The 19,232-nt window shown below is 37.7% G+C and overlaps 2 protein-coding genes and 1 long non-coding RNA gene across 3 annotated transcripts in view; all 3 read right to left on the bottom strand.

Annotated features, from left to right (window-relative positions):
- Positions 1-436: 436 nt before the first annotated feature.
- LOC140945590 (uncharacterized) lies at positions 437-3,714 on the bottom strand. Its single transcript, XM_073394602.1, has 4 exons — positions 3,606-3,714; positions 1,902-1,997; positions 871-981; positions 437-555 (listed from the first exon to the last, which is right to left on the bottom strand). Exons 2-4 carry the CDS (start codon positions 1,969-1,971, stop codon positions 437-439), a joined length of 300 nt encoding a protein of 99 aa, XP_073250703.1. The 5' UTR covers positions 1,972-1,997; positions 3,606-3,714.
- Positions 3,715-12,049: 8,335 nt separating this feature from the next.
- The window catches only part of LOC140945589 (protein lin-12-like), a 17,386-nt gene continuing 10,203 nt past the window's right edge, over positions 12,050-19,232 (bottom strand). Inside the window, exons 7-14 of the mRNA XM_073394601.1 lie at positions 18,838-18,996; positions 18,135-18,230; positions 15,736-15,873; positions 14,525-14,644; positions 14,101-14,214; positions 13,758-13,889; positions 13,291-13,389; positions 12,050-12,390 (exon numbers count right to left, since the gene is read on the bottom strand). Coding sequence (XP_073250702.1) covers positions 12,296-12,390; positions 13,291-13,389; positions 13,758-13,889; positions 14,101-14,214; positions 14,525-14,644; positions 15,736-15,873; positions 18,135-18,230; positions 18,838-18,996 — 953 coding nt within the window. The 3' untranslated portion in view covers positions 12,050-12,295. The remainder of the gene's footprint in view (positions 12,391-13,290; positions 13,390-13,757; positions 13,890-14,100; positions 14,215-14,524; positions 14,645-15,735; positions 15,874-18,134; positions 18,231-18,837; positions 18,997-19,232) is intronic.
- On the bottom strand, positions 16,507-17,782 carry LOC140945077 (uncharacterized). Its single transcript, XR_012166723.1, has 3 exons — positions 17,665-17,782; positions 17,228-17,341; positions 16,507-16,612 (listed from the first exon to the last, which is right to left on the bottom strand). It is a non-coding gene; the product is annotated as an uncharacterized lncRNA (long non-coding RNA).

Genomic DNA, 19,232 nt, shown 5'->3' with positions numbered 1-19,232 from the left:
CTGTGCAGATTGTTTGATTGGATAGTAATGGAATAAAGGTCAACAGGCCAAATTAAAAAAAAATAATAATAACTGAAAAAAAAGGGTAAAGCCTGTCCAGCAAACAGTCATCTTTCAGCAAAAGAAAATTGATAGGACAATTACAAACATGTACATTGTGTGGATAAAAAGAAAGCAGCAAACATAAATGAAAGCCTTGTAATGATTAGAAAAGGATAGCCGCCTGAAAAGCAAATCAGGTCATTTCTACAAGAAATCCCTAAGATACCAGAAACTGAGCAGAATGTAGAACCCTTCCTTAAAGATTCCGTTGAAGATGATTTTAATAATGATGACGACGACGACAATGACGATGATTATGATGATGATGATGATGATGATGATGATGATGATGATGATTTTAATCGTGGCTTCAACTGTTTTCTATTTATGAAACTTATTTACCGTTACATTTCTCTCCTTTATAACCCTCTTCACAGATGCACTTAAAGCTGTCTTGAGTCTCTACACATTTAGCATGGATGGAGCAAGGGTTGGGCTTGCAAAAATTCTGTTCTGTTGAATTATATAATAAACGCATCATTACACAAGACGCCAACATTTTGACAAAAGACATGCATGTTTCAAATAGTATTGATGGAGAAATTTTGTTTGACATGTGATCTACGATGAAACGAAAATTGTGACTGAAAAAAAAAATAGAAAAATCATTATTTGCTTGATTTATAACAAGTAAATAAAATAATTTAATTATTCTTGCACTAACCATGCATGTTGCAAGACCTATTCAACAATAAACAAACCTATAAATATGATTTCGATGAAATGTAAATACTTTTACAAAGCTATAAATGGAAGAGATGTCCTCACCTTTGCAAGTTTGTCCCTCAAACCCTCGTGTACATCTGCATTTATAACCTATTCCATGTTCCTCACACGTGCCTCCATTTTTACAAGGATTATAGTAGCAAAATAGTGTATCTGAAAGAAGTAATTGCACCAAAGAAGAGCACAATGATTGAAAATTATATTAATGGACACTATTAAATGTTAAAACCATACCCATATTTTGTTATTATTATTGGCATTTCATCAATTTTACAGCTTAAATTCGTAAAGGATTCAGTCATCGCGTCAACGATCTACTGCTCAATCTTGACAAGCTTTAAGATACAGATATCTCTCAGTAACGAACACCTGGGCTTGCTCCCTTCCGTTTTTCAGTCATTTATTAATTACATTTGACTCTACAATGAGAACTCCCTCCTCCTAGACGGACTGCAAGCTTGTGCAATAACCACGATGCGCTGGTACATCTTTCAGTAAGGCTTAACTTTTGTAGGCTTGTAAATGTTTAAATGAAAGTCCAAGACGTCTAATCTGGACATTTATTCTATTTGGAGTGTTACACGTGTTCTGGACGCGTTCACTGCTCAAGCAATTTTGGAGTGAAAATTCCTTTCGACAATTTTTGTTGGATCAAACGCAGGATAAAAATTTGTCCAACTTTTACATGAAAAATGCAATTGCTTTAAACTGGCAATGTGTGACATATTCACGGTTGGCAGATGCGCACACTCTTCCCTGCTAGCAGTCTCTCACGACGAGGAGAGACTTTTGCTAGCAGGGAACGCACGCTCCTCTGTGACCTCTTGAAGCCGTTGCCTTGTCGTTATTGATCTTATATCTGTTCAAACGTTGTTCATTTCTGGAAAATTATTTAGCGAACGTGGTGTGAACATAACGTTTATCGGCCCCTTGAACTGTCTACCAAAGAAATATATATGAAATACTTATCAAAGAAATATATCATTGTCTGGGAAAATTGTCACCTAAAAATTGATTTGTATTGTCCAGGATAAATGAAAAAAGGTTGTTGCAGTTTACAATTCTTGTCGCACCTTCACAGAGAGGTCCGCCATATTCGGGAGGACACAAACACTTGAACATGTGGTTCTTGTGTTTTGTCATGATGCCTCCGTTCTTGCAGTGATTACCTTAAACAAAAAAAAACAATGATAGTAAGTTTTCCTTAGTAAAATAAAGAAGCAAGGTTTTCCTGAAAGCAAAAGCCATTTCCAATTCTCTAACCTCGATATAGAGACAAAAGTGTCAAGTGTATGGAATTTCCCCGCCCCCTCCCCATAACGTAACATAACATAAAACTTTATTTATGCTCGAATTATAGAGTAGCTAACAAGCTAATATCTTCGAGCTGACACTACATGAAAATAATATAGAAATATATATATAAATTAAATGCATTATAAGTAATAATAATAAAATAATATTATTAATAATAAGCACATAAAAAAAAGAAAATGTTATTTACAACTCACAATTTTAAGTTTAAGTATGTCAGGCAAAAAGAATTTATATGAAGGTAACATCCTGTATTTTGGTCTTAAAGGCTGCAAAAAAACTGGTACGAAAAAGGTCCGGCAGTGCATTCCACTGCTTAGCTGAAAAGTAAGAAAAGGAGTTAAGACCGTAGGTAGTTGTTTTAGGTTTACTTAGTGAAAGAATGTAGTTGCCACGAAGATCATAGGAAGACGACCGGAGTGAAAACATATTCTTCATAAAAGTAGGAAAATGAGTGAAAAACAAACTCTTATATAACAGAATGAGAAAATTTTGAATGCGTTTGTTACACAACGAAGTAGAGCTGACTTTTGAGAGAAGAGTGTTGTATGGAGACGAGTAATCTCCAAATATATATCTAAGTATTCTTTTATTTATTTAAAGCTTCAAGCTTATCCGCATTCCCCATGGGGAATATGCCTTATACAGGTATAGTACTTGAAATCTCTTCTTACTTCCCGAGTGAACAGAACAAAAATTTCGGTTACTTTTTACACCGACTGGATTTTTTTCTTTATCAGACATTTCATGAATGTGAATTCTCAATCGCAATTTCTATATCAGCTACTTAAATTGAGTAAGACACTTTTTCATTCGAACCCTTTTTTCTGAACTTTTTACCTGCTTTGTAAATTCAACCCGTTTTATTTCAGTGGGTGGTAAAACTGGTTCCTCGACGACTGACATTTAAATAAGTCGAGGAGGGAAAACTTCATATAATAAGATAATAACTTTGACCTAGAAAACAATCTGAAATCAAATTTCTGAAAGCATTCTTTTTCTTTACATGCTTGATATTAGGTCTTTGGTAAACGGTTCTAATCATTGTTCTTTAAATAAGTCAACAAAAATCTTTAATTTATAGGTAGTTGTATTTAGACAAAGAGATGTTAGCACCTTCTTTGTCTGACGCTACAGACAAAACATCTTTTGTCATAACTTAGGACTGAAAATAATATATATTGCAAATAATATTTCAAGGAAAAATTTTAGTCTCCTGCATTTCGATCTTCAGGTCATGTGAGAAATGAGTCATTTCGTTTGAATGCAGATGAAGCAGGCAGTTTGCAACTGTTTAAGTTCCGTGGCAAAATAAACGCAGTATAAAACACTACGTGCACATTAAAGGTGACACGAGAAAAGAAATTTTAGAGTACAAAGGAGGAGTGTTCATATATGTTGGAAGCACTCTATCACACTACTTCTTGTTTTCGTTATAAGTTATCGTACCTTTAATGACCTACCATCATGGATGTAGACGTGCAGTTCGTTTACATCGGGAGTTTGTATGGGCACAGGAACAGGAATATGAACAGGGATACACGAATTTTCATGGGCAGTCGAGTTAGAGCATTGAGAAGTTGTGTTATTACCTTCCAATTGTGTCTTCTTCTGTCCGATTGAATGTGTACCTTTAGAATGCACCTTTAAATGTCTCGCGTGCAAGATACGGTCAGTAATAACAAATATCAAAGCAAGAAGCCTTAACAGAGAACATGGAGCGATCATTTTGACATTGAATTTTTACACCACTGCATAAAGGATCTAAGCGCAGCTAAAAAATCTTCTACATGAAGCAGAGAGACGAAATGCTCTCTTCATATTATGACCATACCAAGTTCTTGTCTCTTGGCATTTTAATATAGTAACAATAATTCAGTCACCTGTATGGAAAACGAAAACATGTAAAGTCGCTTATTATATAAATAATAAATGGCTAAAAGTCTGGAAAGTGACACGTAAAAGGTTAGGTGGATCAAGGTTATTTTCTTTCTCTAAGATCATGAACTGGTTACAGATGAAATGGTTTTGTTCTAGTTGATGTTTTGTTGCTGTTCTACGGTCTAGCTTCATTGAGATTAAAGTTTACTTCCCTGCGAGAGTCCTGCGACGGTCGTCTAAGGTATTGCTTGCTTTTTTAATGAGAATTAACAAACAAACAGTTTACACCAGCTTAACTATAACGGGTCTAAATAATTGTCGACCTGCACCTTTCTTTGCTGCGCAGTTCCTTTCAAGGAACTATCAACGCCCGATCAGTTTCTCCATGAACGTGGAGACTCCGCCCGAAAGAGGTACGTTTTCAGGCTTCTGGGCCCAGTTGTTCGAACGGCGGTTAGCGCTAACCCGGGGTTAAATTTTAACCCGAAATGTTTTATCTTTTTATGAAAGGCACTCTCTAGGATAATTTTCTCTATTCTCTTTAGAGTATCCAATCATCAAATTGTAGGCAAAGAGAATTAAACTGAATTTGCTTTTTAAGCTCTCATATCTGATTTCAAATTTCCCACTAACCCTGGGTTACCTTAACTTAACTTCGAACAACCCGGCCCAGGTGATAAAGGGGCGGGATATCACTGTTAGAAGTAAATCTCAGTCTATAAAAAGGCCCTAAAGGGCTTATAACAGATGCAATTTATGGCTGTGAAAAAGTCGAGAATAATCCTGGTTTTGTGATTTAGAGCGGTTTTCACTTGACTGTCGTAAAACCAAAAGCCAACCAAAGGGCATAGTAAAACCAAAACCAAAACCAAAACCAATCCCTTTCGACAGTCAAGTGAAAACCGCTCTATTCATATTTTAAAACAGTGCATTAACAGCAGTTTAAAGGGATGTAAAGGTCTATCTCGGGGCTACGTGTGTGAAAGGAGTACCATTTGTCAATAGAAGGTAAACGAAGGGGAACAACTGTGTGAAAAATGGTGCTATATAGAAAAGCAAGGGCTCGGACCCCGAGGTCAGTGGCACCTTCCCTTTTGAAACTTTTTTAAGTAACCCCCGGGTCCAACTAAAAAACTGCGATTTAACATTATTAAAGCAATGTTTTTTCTTTCTACAAAAAAATAACGTAGTTCTCACTTCGAATCAAACACAAAACAAAGCAGGAAATTAAGCTGACAGTAAGGATTACACAAAAATATTTTTTAAAAAGGTCTTTATTTATTATTTGCTCTTTACCTCAGTTTGCCTTATTTTATTATGATCATATTTTATTTAATATATTTTATTGTTTCGTGGTTTTACTGTAGTTCATCTTATGTCTGTCTTTTATAGAATTCTTTACCCCTGAGATAAAAACTCAAATTTTCAATACGGATATAAATACTGTGCTTGTCACCTTAAATGTCCTAGATGCATGGTATTATTTATTGAACCTTTACTAAAACACTCGTCATAAATGGCAGCTATACTGGCCATGCATAGCTTTCTGCTTCGACAGAGTTTGGTGACAACTGACAGTGGCTTGCATTGATAAGATAGGGTTATAGGGTTGTTGCTCATGTCACCAGTAGCTTGAAACTGGCCCTGGTTATAGCATTCCTAGCAACATGAGACAATTTGGCGACTGAAAAAGCAAAATGAAGATGATATTAGACTATTAATTAATGGACAATTAATGAAACAAGGGCTACATGCTTTCAAAGCTTCCAAATTTGCATAGAAATATAAAATGACAATAACTTTTATGATGTCGACTAGTTAAGCCTCGGCTTAGAATCTCTCGAATCCAAGAACATTGAGGGACCCCTTTAAACTGGATGGTATAAATTAAGAAATATCTTACAATCCGTATCGATCGTTTATCTAAAGAGAAGTGTAATGTAAACATATCAACATCACATCACTGAGGTCGGTGACAACTCGCCCCCTGTAAAGGAATCCGGATTCCGGAATCCGGGAAATTTTTGCTTGTGGAATACGGAATCTTGGAAATTTTGCTTGTGGAATCCGGAATCCTGGGCCTTGGAATCCGGAATACAGGTGTAGGAATCCGGAATCCCACTAACAATTCGAATCCGGAATCCAAGTTCCACTGAAAAAGATCTGGAATCCAGTAATTGGAATCCAGAATCCACGGCGTGGAATCCAGAATCCAGGAGTGTCTTGAATTCCCTTACATGGGGCGAGACAACGTCTGAAGACTATTATAACAGCGTCTTTTTCTCTTCTGTTGATGTTGCAAATCTGAAATTAAACCAAAACTTCATACTAACGACTGCAAAAAAAGATCGCAATTGTTAAACTTTTTTGTATACTACAAGTACATGTAGTCCAGGTTGCGATTATTGTTATTGTTATTATTATGATGATGATGATGATGATGATGATGACAACGTTGATGATTACGATGAGTATTATTATTATTATTATTTGCTGTTACCTCAACAAAGGTAGCCAGGAATACAGACGCATCTGTCTTACAGAGCGATGATGAACTGGAAAGATACCACACTCAGGTTCCTCTTCTACTTGATTAAAACCATGAAAAAGAAACCATTCATGATTGATATTGTCGCGTATTATTTACTTATTTATCTTAAGCTGTTGTGTTGTAACTCATCATTCAGTGATGGCAAAATTGGTGATGTGTAGAATTGTTATGCCCGCTCAGTCATTTGTTTCATATGGTTGACCTACTCTGGGACCATAAATTCCGGTAGAACAAGCGGAACTTAAGAGATGATTTTTGATGCTTTTAGCGCCGCCCTGTGAGTTTTCCAGGGTCTGCCACTTAATTGTGTGTTTTGGTAATCATAAGGATGCACTGACCCTAAAATAGGGCGAAGGTTGGTTGGGTTTTCAGACCCGTACCAAACCAAACACTGTTTTTAACATATTTTTGATATATTTTTAAAACTGTTTTAATTGTATTTGAAAACTTCATTTAAAACAGGTACCAAATTCTATTTTTAATGGTGTTTTAACTTGTTTTTAAAGGTGTTTTAACCTGAATTTAAAGGTGTTTTAACCTGTTTTTAAAAGTGTTTTAATCTGCTTTTAATGGTGTTTTAACCTGTTTTACAAGACGTGCACCGTTATAACGACATAATATCATAATGGGATTTTATGGCGAGGCATTTGATAATGGTTTGCAGGCTAAGGCGGCAGGTTCCAAGCCTATCTTATTTCCAGCCAATCAGAATTTAGGGCGTTCGGGACTGTATCGTTCTTAAGCGCACTTTTCCATGCACTCGCCCCTTTCGATTGCTCACCATCACGTTGTTCACATCACTTGTTTGAACCAATTTTCAGCAAGTACCCTCTTTTCCTTTTATCTTTCCTATTATTCAATGGCTGAGCCGCGTGTTTTAGTTCTTGGAGATTCTTTTATTCGCCGTTTGCGCTTTTTCCTGTCCCGTGATTCCCACCATTTTCGCGTTGATTTCAAGTTATCTCACCGTGCCTTTATAAAATGGCACGGAGTAGGTGGCCGTACGGTTTCCAAAACGCTACATCTTGACTTGAATGTTATCGAGACCTTTCGACCGGAAATAATTATAATGCAGTTGGGTTCCAATGATTTAACAGACTCTGACCCTTTACATGTTGGCCCAGCTATTGACGATTTTGTTAGGCTCTTGCATGACACCTATGGTGTTAAGGTTGTCTGCGTGTACCAGACCATCATGCGCCAGGGCGCTTTAGTCTTTAATCGTAAGGCCAAGCTGTTAACGAAATACCTTCGGGTAGTTTTAGAGCCTATACCTTATGCTATATTTTGGGGGCCATAGGAGGTTTTGGCGCCCGACTCAGAACTTTTACGCGCGTGATGGTACGTTGTGCATCTTAATTTCTTGGGTCAGGAAAAATACCATCGCAGTCGTAGGGGAGCAATCCTAAGGTCCTTGAGCCTGTTCAGCACAATTTGGTCTTGTTGAATTTTCAACCTTTCATTTCATTTCCCAATCGAGCCTTCTAAAGTTTACGTACTTGCCTCGCCATGCCTTTGTTTTAGTGACAGCCGCTTATGTTACTGACTTACCGTCTTTATTTTAATAATTGGGCGCATTCTATTTTGGCCGCACTCATTGTTCTTACAGTTCTACAGAACTGTTGTTTGCCTTTCGTGCATAACTGTTTGTATTTGCTGGCGTTGGCCTTATTCATACTTTGTGTCCTGGTGAATATTATGAGTGTGCAATCCTATTCGACCGCCCTTATTTGGGTGTGTCCTCAATGCACTTTGATATTCTTTTACCAGGCAATTATGTCACTCAATTCTTGCTACATGGCTCGCCATTTGATTTTCAGCTGAGTTCGGCTATTCGTCACCATTATGCGTGCGTAGCTTAGCCACATTACCGTTTGTTATAAAAACAAAAACAAACAAACAAAAAACAAAACTCAAAGGAAAAGTATACATCCCGGCTCAGACTTCAATTAATTTGCTCCTCTTTGACTCATACCGTCTTGATATCTTATCTTATGTTAGCGGAAACATATGGTATTTAGCCTTATCTTAATCTAATTACTTTTACTTATCTAAGTTATGCCTCCTAAGCAGAAGCGAACGTCTCAAACACGCACGCGAAGTTCTGCGAAGCGGGCTCGTGTGACAGAACTGATCGAAACCCGCCCTGGACCGAGTGCTCAACAACAAGCTGAAGCTTCAGAGCAGCCTCTCATGGCCGTCAACATGCAGGCCCTCTCTGCCTCGATTTCTAACGCTGTACAGCTAGCTGTCGCGGAGGCAATGAAAGCGCAATGGCCAGCCGCACCTAGCCAGGATACACAGTCCTCCACGGACCAGTCAGTGGCCAATATAGTGAACGCATCCTTGGCCGAGATCACCCAAGGTACTAATCTCGTACCCAGATCTCACTCTGTTTTACACTGGGTACGAGATTACCAAGGTACTCCACCACGTAGCGAAAACATTGTCACCTTAACTGAGCCTGGGTTAGACTCGCAGGCTCCGAAACAAATTTTTTCGAGCGTGGCTGTTTCTCTTAGCAGTCGGGTGAGTTCCAAATTATACTACCAAGCTGGTTGCACATACGATCAATCCCCCATTTCATAATAAGCACTCACTTGTAGATATTGACTTCGATCATTCAGTCAACTGCTGCATGATGTAATTCCTTAGTTTTCTTTACTTACGTCTCATGTTTTTATTTCTGTTTTTATTGTTTTCTGTGACTAAGTTCTCATGATCATGGACTTTTGATATTGACTAAAGGCGACCAACGCTTGTTTAAGTTATGCTTATAAATTAATCGACGTACCTTTTTCTTTTCAGAGCTAGTGTGCCACACATGTCCTTTAAATGCTGTTTGTGTTGACGGTAAATGTTCTTGTATCAAAGGTTTCTACTTTATCGACAACGCTTGCAAGATAGAAGGTCAGTCCACTGTAAAATGAAATGGTCGTTACAACTTTTAAGACGTTGCGTTTGAACAACCGATATGAGTTGATATGAGCAAGAAAATGAGCAATGAAAAACTTTGACATCGCATTTTTTATAACCTATTATGGACAAGATAATGTATTTCAAACCAATTCCTTCTTGTCATGATGTTTCCAACGATATGGTATCCAAAAAGCCTTCTCAAAAGGATCTTAGAAGTAACCCTACCCCCCCCCCCCCCCCACCTCCCCAGAACAAAAAGAAAATTAAACGTGTGCTCAGAAGATAAAGAGGTTTTTTTAAAAAGTGTTTATTTCCTCCAATTTTCTTACTATCTCTATTTCGAATACTTAAATAATTAAAAGTGATTACCTGGTATGGAAAGATTGCCTATTTTACCCTTTGTCCGGTCTGTTTTATATTTCTAAGCGTCTTATTTCCCTTTTCCGTTTTCCGTTTAGATGGAGGTTGAAAGAACTTTCGAAATCCAAGTAGAATATTGAAAGAAGGATATAAACAGTAACTCCTGACCTGAGTTATTTTTCTATCTCTCTCTCTCTCTCACACACACATACAACATCAAATTTAAAGTGGTCTAAAAGCGGGCCGAGAACCATATCATGGCTTGGGGTGACAATATACACTTTGAACGAAATTTTCTACCCAAGCCTCGTTCCATTGTGTTGCTCCATGTAAGGGAATCTGTATTCCGGAAGCCGGAGAAGTTTTGCTCGTGTAATCCGGAATCCAGAAACGTTATCTCGTGGAATCCAGAATCCTGGGCTTTGGAATCAGGAATACAGCTCAAGGAATCTGGATCCCACTAACTGCTGGAATCCAGAATACAGTTAAGCAAGTTCCACTGACAAAGAATCCAGAATCCAGTACCTGGAATCCGGAATCACGGGAGTGGAATTTAGAAAATGGACCGTTATGGATTCCATTCCATGAGGTGAATTGTGTGCTGACTTAATATGCGGGAACGCTGAAAGGTCCATCATAGTATCACAACTGTAGCTAAGGATTTCAACTTGTTATGTACAAGTATGAAAATTACAACAACGGACAAACCAAAATTTAGGAAGTTTACGTGTATTGAGACACTTAGACGAACATTGAACTATAATGCCCCTAGTTTACAGGAAAAGGAACATTGTGTCCGTTAATTATTTTGCTTTCTTTTTAATAATAAATTGAAACTGCCTTTCCAGCATTAATCGTCTGTATGTAACGTAGCCCGCTGTACCAACTGCTCAGCAATGAAACGATCTTCCCGACGAATTAAGGATTTGTGCATGTACTTTTAATGATTTTAAGCGACGTGTGCAAAGTCTCAATACGCTTGATTAGTTTTCACAAATTTTTGTCTTATTTTGTGTGTAATATATATTTTTTTTCAGTTTTTAGATGTCTTAATTTTTTTCTCGAAGATATTAGCTACATAATGTAACTACTCTAAAATTCGAGTTAAAATAAAGGTTATATATGTATGTATGTATGTATGTATGTATGTATGTCATGTAAGTATGTATGTATGTATGTATGTATGTATGTATGTATGTATGTATGTATGTATGTATGTATGTATGTATGTATGTATGTATGTATGTATGTATGTATGTATGTATGTATGTATGTATGGCTATCATGCCTGAGTTGGACCCTGCTGTATATTAACAATATCCGGCGCATGCTCAACAAATATCTTACTCGATTCATGCAGAGTCTTCCTAGAATTCATGGCAATCGACAAACCGAAAGAAGGTTCTGCTGGCAAAGTAAGACTCCCTATGATGGCGGCCTATAAGGGGAAGCTCCGCCCGAAAAGGGTACCGTTTTCAGGCCTCAGGTGCATGGAAGGGTAGGGATTTTACTTGTTAAAGTATATAAAAGGGTAGCGAAATCTGTCCTTTGGGTCTTTGAAAAGGCCTAAAAAAGGCTAACAGATGAATTTTTATGGCTTTATAAAGTCGAGAAAACGTTCTATATTTGAAAAGAAAAGGGCAAATAAAGGAAAGCTATCCGCCAGTTTTAATATGTGTATACAGTATTTTAGTTCTTTTTTTGTGTTGCGTTGCCTACTAATATTCAGTTTTGGGTACAAATATATATCCAAAAGTGTTTAGTCCTTTACTTTATATCTCTCATAGCCTGCGTAGCATGACGGTCTTGGATGGGCGTCCAAAGTAATAAAGGCGGGCGAGGGAAGAGAAACCGCGAGGAAATTGAGGTGGGAACGTTCGCGCGCTTTACGCGCGTTTTTGCGGCTTCGCCTCTGAGTAATGCTCCTAGCAAAAACCCCTAGGCTACGCATGCTTTATCTCTTACCGTTCTTCAGTTTTAGCTATATCTTTTACCTGAACATAAAAGTCACTTAGCCCGTTAAGTTAAGATAAGTTTAACAACATTTTCCCACAGAGCATAAGGAGGGAGAGAAATAAATCGAGCTAACTTTTAACATAAAAAAGGCACACAAACGATTTTTTCAGACGCTTGTAGCGAAATGTTTAATTGTGATATTTTATACAGATTGACAGAAAAAAAGCGTTGTTCGAGCGATCAGTGAAATCTTAAATGGCAGCAATCTCGTTTGACGTCACTGATCCAATAATGTCTCCTGATCTAATTAATATACACAAGTATTGTATTAGGGTAACCTTTGCAATTAATGCTATAACTTATCCGTCAGGCTCGACTCTCTTTCATTTTACGTTCGACAGAACGTTTTAGGACGCCTTTAGGTTAAACGAAACGTTACTGAAAATGATAACAAATAACTACCCAAGACAGGATAGTTTTACCCAGTTAACAAAAGTTTCCTGGTAGACATACACAAACACCTCGGACGCAGTGTTGAGTAATGGGACACACAACCTCCTCGCATTCTTTCTCTTTTTCATCTGAAATTAAAAGTCCACGGTTATTCAAAGTGTTGTTGTTTGCATTGTTAGCTTTTTCTCCGTAAAAATTGAGCGCTCAAGGAATGGACGGCAAACTAGCAATGTTAGTTTCAGAGTTTCTATTTTTCTTAATGTAAGACCACCTTTGTATAGCATTACACAGCCTTTCCTGGAGTTTTTGAGGCACACCATGAGCGCTGGTGCATCAATTTTGGATCAACTGTCCGGTGATGCAAACCTGGACTGAAACACGAAGGTCATGCAGCATAGAAATGCCACAGAGATGCGTAACAGCAACAAAGCCCAGGTAATAAACGCTAGAGATACACATAGCAGGGGCGTAGAAAGGGCTGCCAGTCTTTGTTGGGATTGCCAGCGCACGTGCACAAAAAAACCTTACATACGAAGTCCGAAGCAACAGTGGAACATTCATGGCACTATACCCAATAGTCCCCCAATGAGACTTAATTTCATGGGACATGTCAAGGAGAAATACGACTAAAGATAGCAGTGAACGAATTAAGTAATGATAACTTATAACTGCTCACTATAAAACCAAAATTAAACTTCAAACTTTTCACGAGACGAACCAAATTGCAATTTGGGTAGACCTAAATGTCTGTTGGATCATACGTCGAACTACTTGAGTATCAAATCAATCATACAACATTACCAACTGAAGCAGATGGATAGAACGTGTTGGTCAACCCAAACTCATGGAGACAAACTTAACTGATACAGAAATCGAACTTCTCATGAACGTAACCCACCCAGTTTAGTTCTTCGTATGAAAAGTTAAAAGTTAGGCCTTAGCCTATAAGAGAGTTTGTACTGAGACATGTCCCGCCTGCACGATGAACTCTCTTGTCCATCATCTTCAGTTCGTAGCAGTTAGATTACCTTTAACGCATGCGTATCCTGTTCCAACATAACCTATCTTGCATCGGCATTTTCCATTTATACAGTCCGCATTGATGTCACAGTCTGCACATTTATCAACTGAAGGGAATGAAAGGAGACAAGTTAAATGTACAATACAAGTGGCTCGTAATCTCCGGGAAGAACTGAGTCGTTAACGCAAAATATATCTGGGCAATGCCGAGTTAATGTTTGTGTAAAAAAACAAATATTCGTTGGAAAATCTTAAACTACATACTTAAAGATAAAGAATAGTTTTGATGCTAAAGCGATGAGTTACGGTGGAAGATGAATAAGAAATTGAAATTGGAGGTGATTTAAAGGCATTTCTATATTTATTTTAATCGATCCTTTTATCTAAATAAAGATTATTTTTGTAGATAATCATGAAACAAATAGCAGATGAACATGGCAATAAAGGCAGTTACGTTTGCCGTGATTGTATTTACCTTCACAGTGAGGTCCGGTAAATTGTGGGGTGCAGATGCAGTCATAAGACCCAAACGCTCTATCAACACAAGTTCCTTTATTCACACAGGGATTCGAGTGACATGCTTCTGGACCGACAGTAGGAATGACAGCTGTTGGCAGGGCGAGAATATGCATTTGCAAGTCAATATGGAAAGTAAAGGCTTTGCTAGTCCACAGTGAAACACATGTCACCACTGAAGCAATAACTGTGGCCATATATCAGAGCTTGATAGAGATCATTACATAGACTTAGCTGTACTTCATTAAAAAAATATTGTGGTCGTCAGCATATGATTTAAAGAGTAAACCGATTTTACTGACCTTCGCAAAAGTTCCCAGTGAAACCACTAGGACAGGTGCATTTAACAAGGTGGGTGGAAATATCCACGCAGACTCCGTTGTTTAAACATGGATTGTTGCACAAACATTCGGTGCCTAAAATTTTCAACAAAAAGAAAAACAATATGAAAACATATTGAGCTACCGTTTAAAGATTAACCATCTGACTGAGACAATAATCTTTAAAAAAGAAGACTGCAAAATAATATGTAGAGTGTGGTTTTACTGAAGTTTGCTGGATATGATTTTTCATTAACAATATCAGGCTGGAGAATTGTCTTGAATCTTTGAATTCACTTTGACGATGTTAAACAACATGGTAAAACAAAATTTGAAATTGAAGGTCGATTTAAGTGTAAGTGTACGTTTGTATTTTTATGGTTTAGTGTCTCTAACAATGACTTACATTCACAGGTTTTCCCGTAATATTTGTCTGGGCAAATACACACATAAGATAAGCCACCGTTCTGTGGTAAACATGAACCATTATTTTTGCAAGGATTTACAGGCTCGCATAGATCTTTACCTTAAACAAAAAGGAAACAATGTTAATGTATTACCTTAATTGTTAAAACATAGAAAAGTAAATTTTATAGCGATTCACAGCTCCGTTCCTCATACCTTAAGAGAGAAATAATATTCAGTCTGGATTGAAACATAAATTTAACATGTTTGGTTATAAGGCTTAAACAACTCGTTAAAGCAAAACGCAGTCATAAACAAAAGAATCTGGCAAGGCAAGAGAAAACCGAGAGTTCGAAGAAGCAGATCATAAGGGAGGGCATTAAAATCAGGCCCAAACTCCTATGAGAGCCATGGTCTTGACATCCGTGCGTTTTTTTCCGGACATATAGTCGCGTAAGTGGTATTTGAGGTCATTTGAGGAAGATGTCGCTAGGTCTCCGACAGGTAAGAAGAAAAAGACTGTGTTTTCTAGTGAAATTATGAAGTTAATAGAGTTGAATATAATAATATTTTTCATGTATTAATGATATCTAACCTGGCCTACCATTTACTACTGTTTCCAGCGATTTTCTTTAACATCATAAGAAATAAAGTGGAGCTGATATGGATGAGGAAATTTAAGTGTCCGTTGCACTTGAGGGTGGTGTGATTAGCTTGAGTAACATTAAATTTAAAACTCGCTATTTGAAGGCCTGGTGTATACGTAAGTCAATAGTGGTTATTATGGTTAGATTCTTAGGTTGCCATTATTAATACCTTCATAGTATTACTACTGCAGTTGATTTGGTGATAGAGTCAAATCTCTCTTGACAGCCACCTTGCTTAAACTGACCTTGCAGTTCATTCATCCGTTATTTAGAACAACATAAAGAAAAGAACAACTCTGGATTCCCTCATTTCAAGAACCCGTCTAAGAAAAAGCCTGGAGGGCTGACTGTATTCGCTTGCCACAGCGTATAGTGTGGAGTCCTTTGGTTCAAGTAGGGCACCAAACCTGTTCTACAGTCTCTCGATATAGTAGGTCTCGGAGTCACGAGCTAGATCAAACCAATTTTGCATAAAGTTCATTAAAATACCATCTCAACGGTTTGATAAAAAAGGACGGGCATGTAGTGGATCGTTGTCGAGTGACTAGAAGCTTACAAATCTTACCTATAAGCTGACAACCTTTATCTGCCAAGTAGGTGGGATATCGACCTTGGAAAGATTGACAGTAACACTCTCCTTCGAGGTCACATTTTGCAACCAAAGGTTCTCCGGTAGGAGCAGTAGCTTGAAGACAGCTGCACTCTAAAAACAACATTTTACATCAATATGCCTTTTATTTCTAAATAGTGACGTTTTTCATTCCCAATCTATTGTAACTCATTAAGTAAGTAAAAATTATGTTAAGTTACTAGAATGAGATACAATAGTTTGCCCTCGCAAAAATTAATATCCCCGATTTTGGCGCGAAGAATCAGTGAACCAGAACTGGAACAATTCGTTGTCTGCAATCGACAGCGAAACAGGGAGAACGGCAGATAGAGAACATTACATGCATAATGTCGTTACGATTCAGTGAATTTACCACAACTGACACGATGACCTAGTAACGACAAGCACTCACAGCTTTAAATAAACTTTGACATCATAGATCTGGAAGCCTGCCCAACCGTCAAACCAACCTAAACATGACTGAACCCTTATTTCATTCCACGGCATTTTATCTGTGAAATCAAGAGAAAGGCTATGACGTTATCGGGGCTAACGTGTTCCTGCTGTCAATAATAAGATTCCTGCCCTAAAACACGGACTAACCGGTCCAGACTATACTACTATTGGTGAAGTGATTAATTGAAGGTTCGTTTTTTATAAGAAAGGCAAGCTTATATATACACCATGAAGACTGTAATAAGTCAAATACCTTGGCAATTTTTCCCAGTGAATTTTCCTTTGCAGGAACAGCGGTAATCATTCTTGGCTAAATCATTCTCACACGTTCCTCCATTCAAACAAGGCTGTGAATCACACGGATTTGCTAAAGTAACTGAAAGAACAATAATCAGTCAAGTTTACAGTTCAAAATTAAGTAACTGATAGAAATTAAACTGACGCGTGTGAAAATCAAAAAATTTATTTCTGAGCTTTTCAAAACTTTACTGGTTGAATTACCTAAATTAAAACTACTGTTGAAAAAAATAGGAATAATGAAAAACATTATATAAGTAGCTATATATGCACTTCCAGTTATCCAATGATTTATGAGGCTAAAAAATGTCTATCCATGGATAGCTCGTGCTCCAGGACAAAAGCCATCTCGTAAAGACTTCAGTTCACAGATAAGAAGGGTGATTTCGGAAAGGTCTCTGTAAAAGAAGCGAAGAATTCCTGTTGCGCCGTGCTGGTCTTGAAATTATATCAACACATATTGAGTAGGTTTCTGTGACACTCTTCGTTGCAGTGTGAACAGGTGTTCATAGTTGGGTAGGAGTATTTTTTAAGCTATCAGTATAGTGTAAATGTAGCCTCAAACTGCTATTAATTTGTATAAATTTGTCTAGCTGGACGATGAGATAATCTTAGACACGTAACGGCCCATAATACCTATAGTAAAATTAAAAGTTTTATGGGCACGCCACAACGACCATGCTGGTGTACTTACGCTCACAGTTGACTCCTGTGAAACCTTGTGAACACGTGCAAACATAGGAATTGCCATGTGGTGTGCATGTTCCATTGTTTTGGCAGGGATTGCTCACACAAGGATCGCATAATGCTGTTAAAAAATGCCACGTTGACAAACAAAGACAAAAGGAAAGTTAATTATGTCAAATTTATATGGAAAAACTTGCGATTCTGTAGTTAAAGATTTCATAAAATGTTATACAACTGTCCTTATTTTCCCTCCAAGGTGAAATCAGTGCATTTACCACCCAGCGACATTGTTGTGCACTATCGTTGAACATGAGAAAAATCGTGGCAGAACTTTCTCACAAAAAAACTAAAGGACTCACTAATCCAATTAACCGATCAAGACGATTAGTTTACAGTGTATAAAACGAACATATGAAATGTATTTAAAACACATTTTTAACTCACATTCACAGTGTGGCCCACAATATCCCTTTTTACATTCACATGTGTAAGACCTGTCAGGTCCCAAAGTACAAACTCCCATATTCGTACAAGGATTTGGCTTACACGGGTCGTCGATTTCTGAAATGAGTAAACACAGAAGACATAATATATAAGAAATTAGTTAATCAGCTGTTTGATAAAGGGAGGGTAGTAAATCAATCAGTAGCAAGAACATGGGTGCACAAGTCTTGCGAACTGTTACTCAAAGGAATTTGAATAACTTCAGTTAATTTTTGATCTTAGCAAATTAAAATTCATGAGAAGACGACACCTTCACCTTAAGGTAACCGAGACAAAATTTCGAAGTTCTAAGAAATTCCTTTAGTCTAGTATGCTTAATTTGCCTTCAAAGTAGTGGGCCATTCTTTGAGTCTTAACGGTGTTACCTTCATACTGTGTACTCTTCACACTGTGTAGAATACTCTGCTTACCTTCACATTGAAATCCATTTCCAATGAAGCCGGCGTTGCATACACAACGGTTATTGATGCAGGTAGCGTTTATGTGGCACATGTCACATATTTTGGCTAAAAAAAGCGAAAGAGAGCAAATAAGCAATAATTATTCTACATTTATTACGCTAACGTGTCGATTAGCCTTCGATCATGCCCTCCCTATATCTCTAAAACTACACCTGATCGCAGGTTACGTGTGGACAATACGACCTTATCCCTCTAGCATGTATACAGCCGCCTCCCCCCCTCAAACTATAGGTAAGAGCTGAAGACAGGCTTTCATGAACGGCAACCTCTCGTAAAAAACCACCACTCAAAGGGACCACCATTACAAAACAAGGATTCTACGTCAATGCAATACTGTTAGAAACTGTTGTAAGGGGCCATCTCCCCTAAGTAAAAAAGCAAATACCTTTGCACCACAGGAAAACTATCAATTCGATTGTTAATGCTCTCTCTCTTCTTCAACCCATCAAGGTTTACTGATAATTACTTCCTATTATTATTTTAAGAACTAATGCAGTTGTTTTACCATTGACAGCCTCAAATCGGCTCCTGTCGTCATTCAAAACTTTTTGCGGAAATATTCTGCCCTATTCAGTGATACATACAACCCACTTATCCCAATTTCAGGAACGATTCCAATACAAGCAAGACATTCCAGATGCAGTTTACATACTTTCGCATCTCTTCCCTGTAAAGCCAGGCAAACAGTGGCAGACGGCATTCATCAAGGGTCGAGAAGTCAGTTCTAAGTCTGTAGCTACATCTTGTGTAGTTTGTCCGTCGAAGCAGGTTCCACCATTTAAACAAACAAAGTCTAAACATGGATGAGGAACTGCGAATAGAAATATGAGAATATTTTAGCTTCTTATGAACATGCATGCCTGTCTTCGCATCCTTGTCACCACAGAATAGATTCTCTCGACCTACTGTGCATGTACCCCGATAGATAGCCTGTCTCTATGTGTTAGAAGATAACCAAGTGAGAATAAAGGGAACAGAGAAGGCATCCCCCATACACACCCTATTCCGTAGGTTATTCGTCTCGAGTTATTTTTAAGACCACAGATC

This window comes from Porites lutea, chromosome 8 (genome assembly GCF_958299795.1).
Source record: "Porites lutea chromosome 8, jaPorLute2.1, whole genome shotgun sequence".
NCBI lineage: Eukaryota > Metazoa > Cnidaria > Anthozoa > Scleractinia > Poritidae > Porites > Porites lutea.
This window is presented reverse-complemented; position numbering and strand designations above follow the sequence as displayed.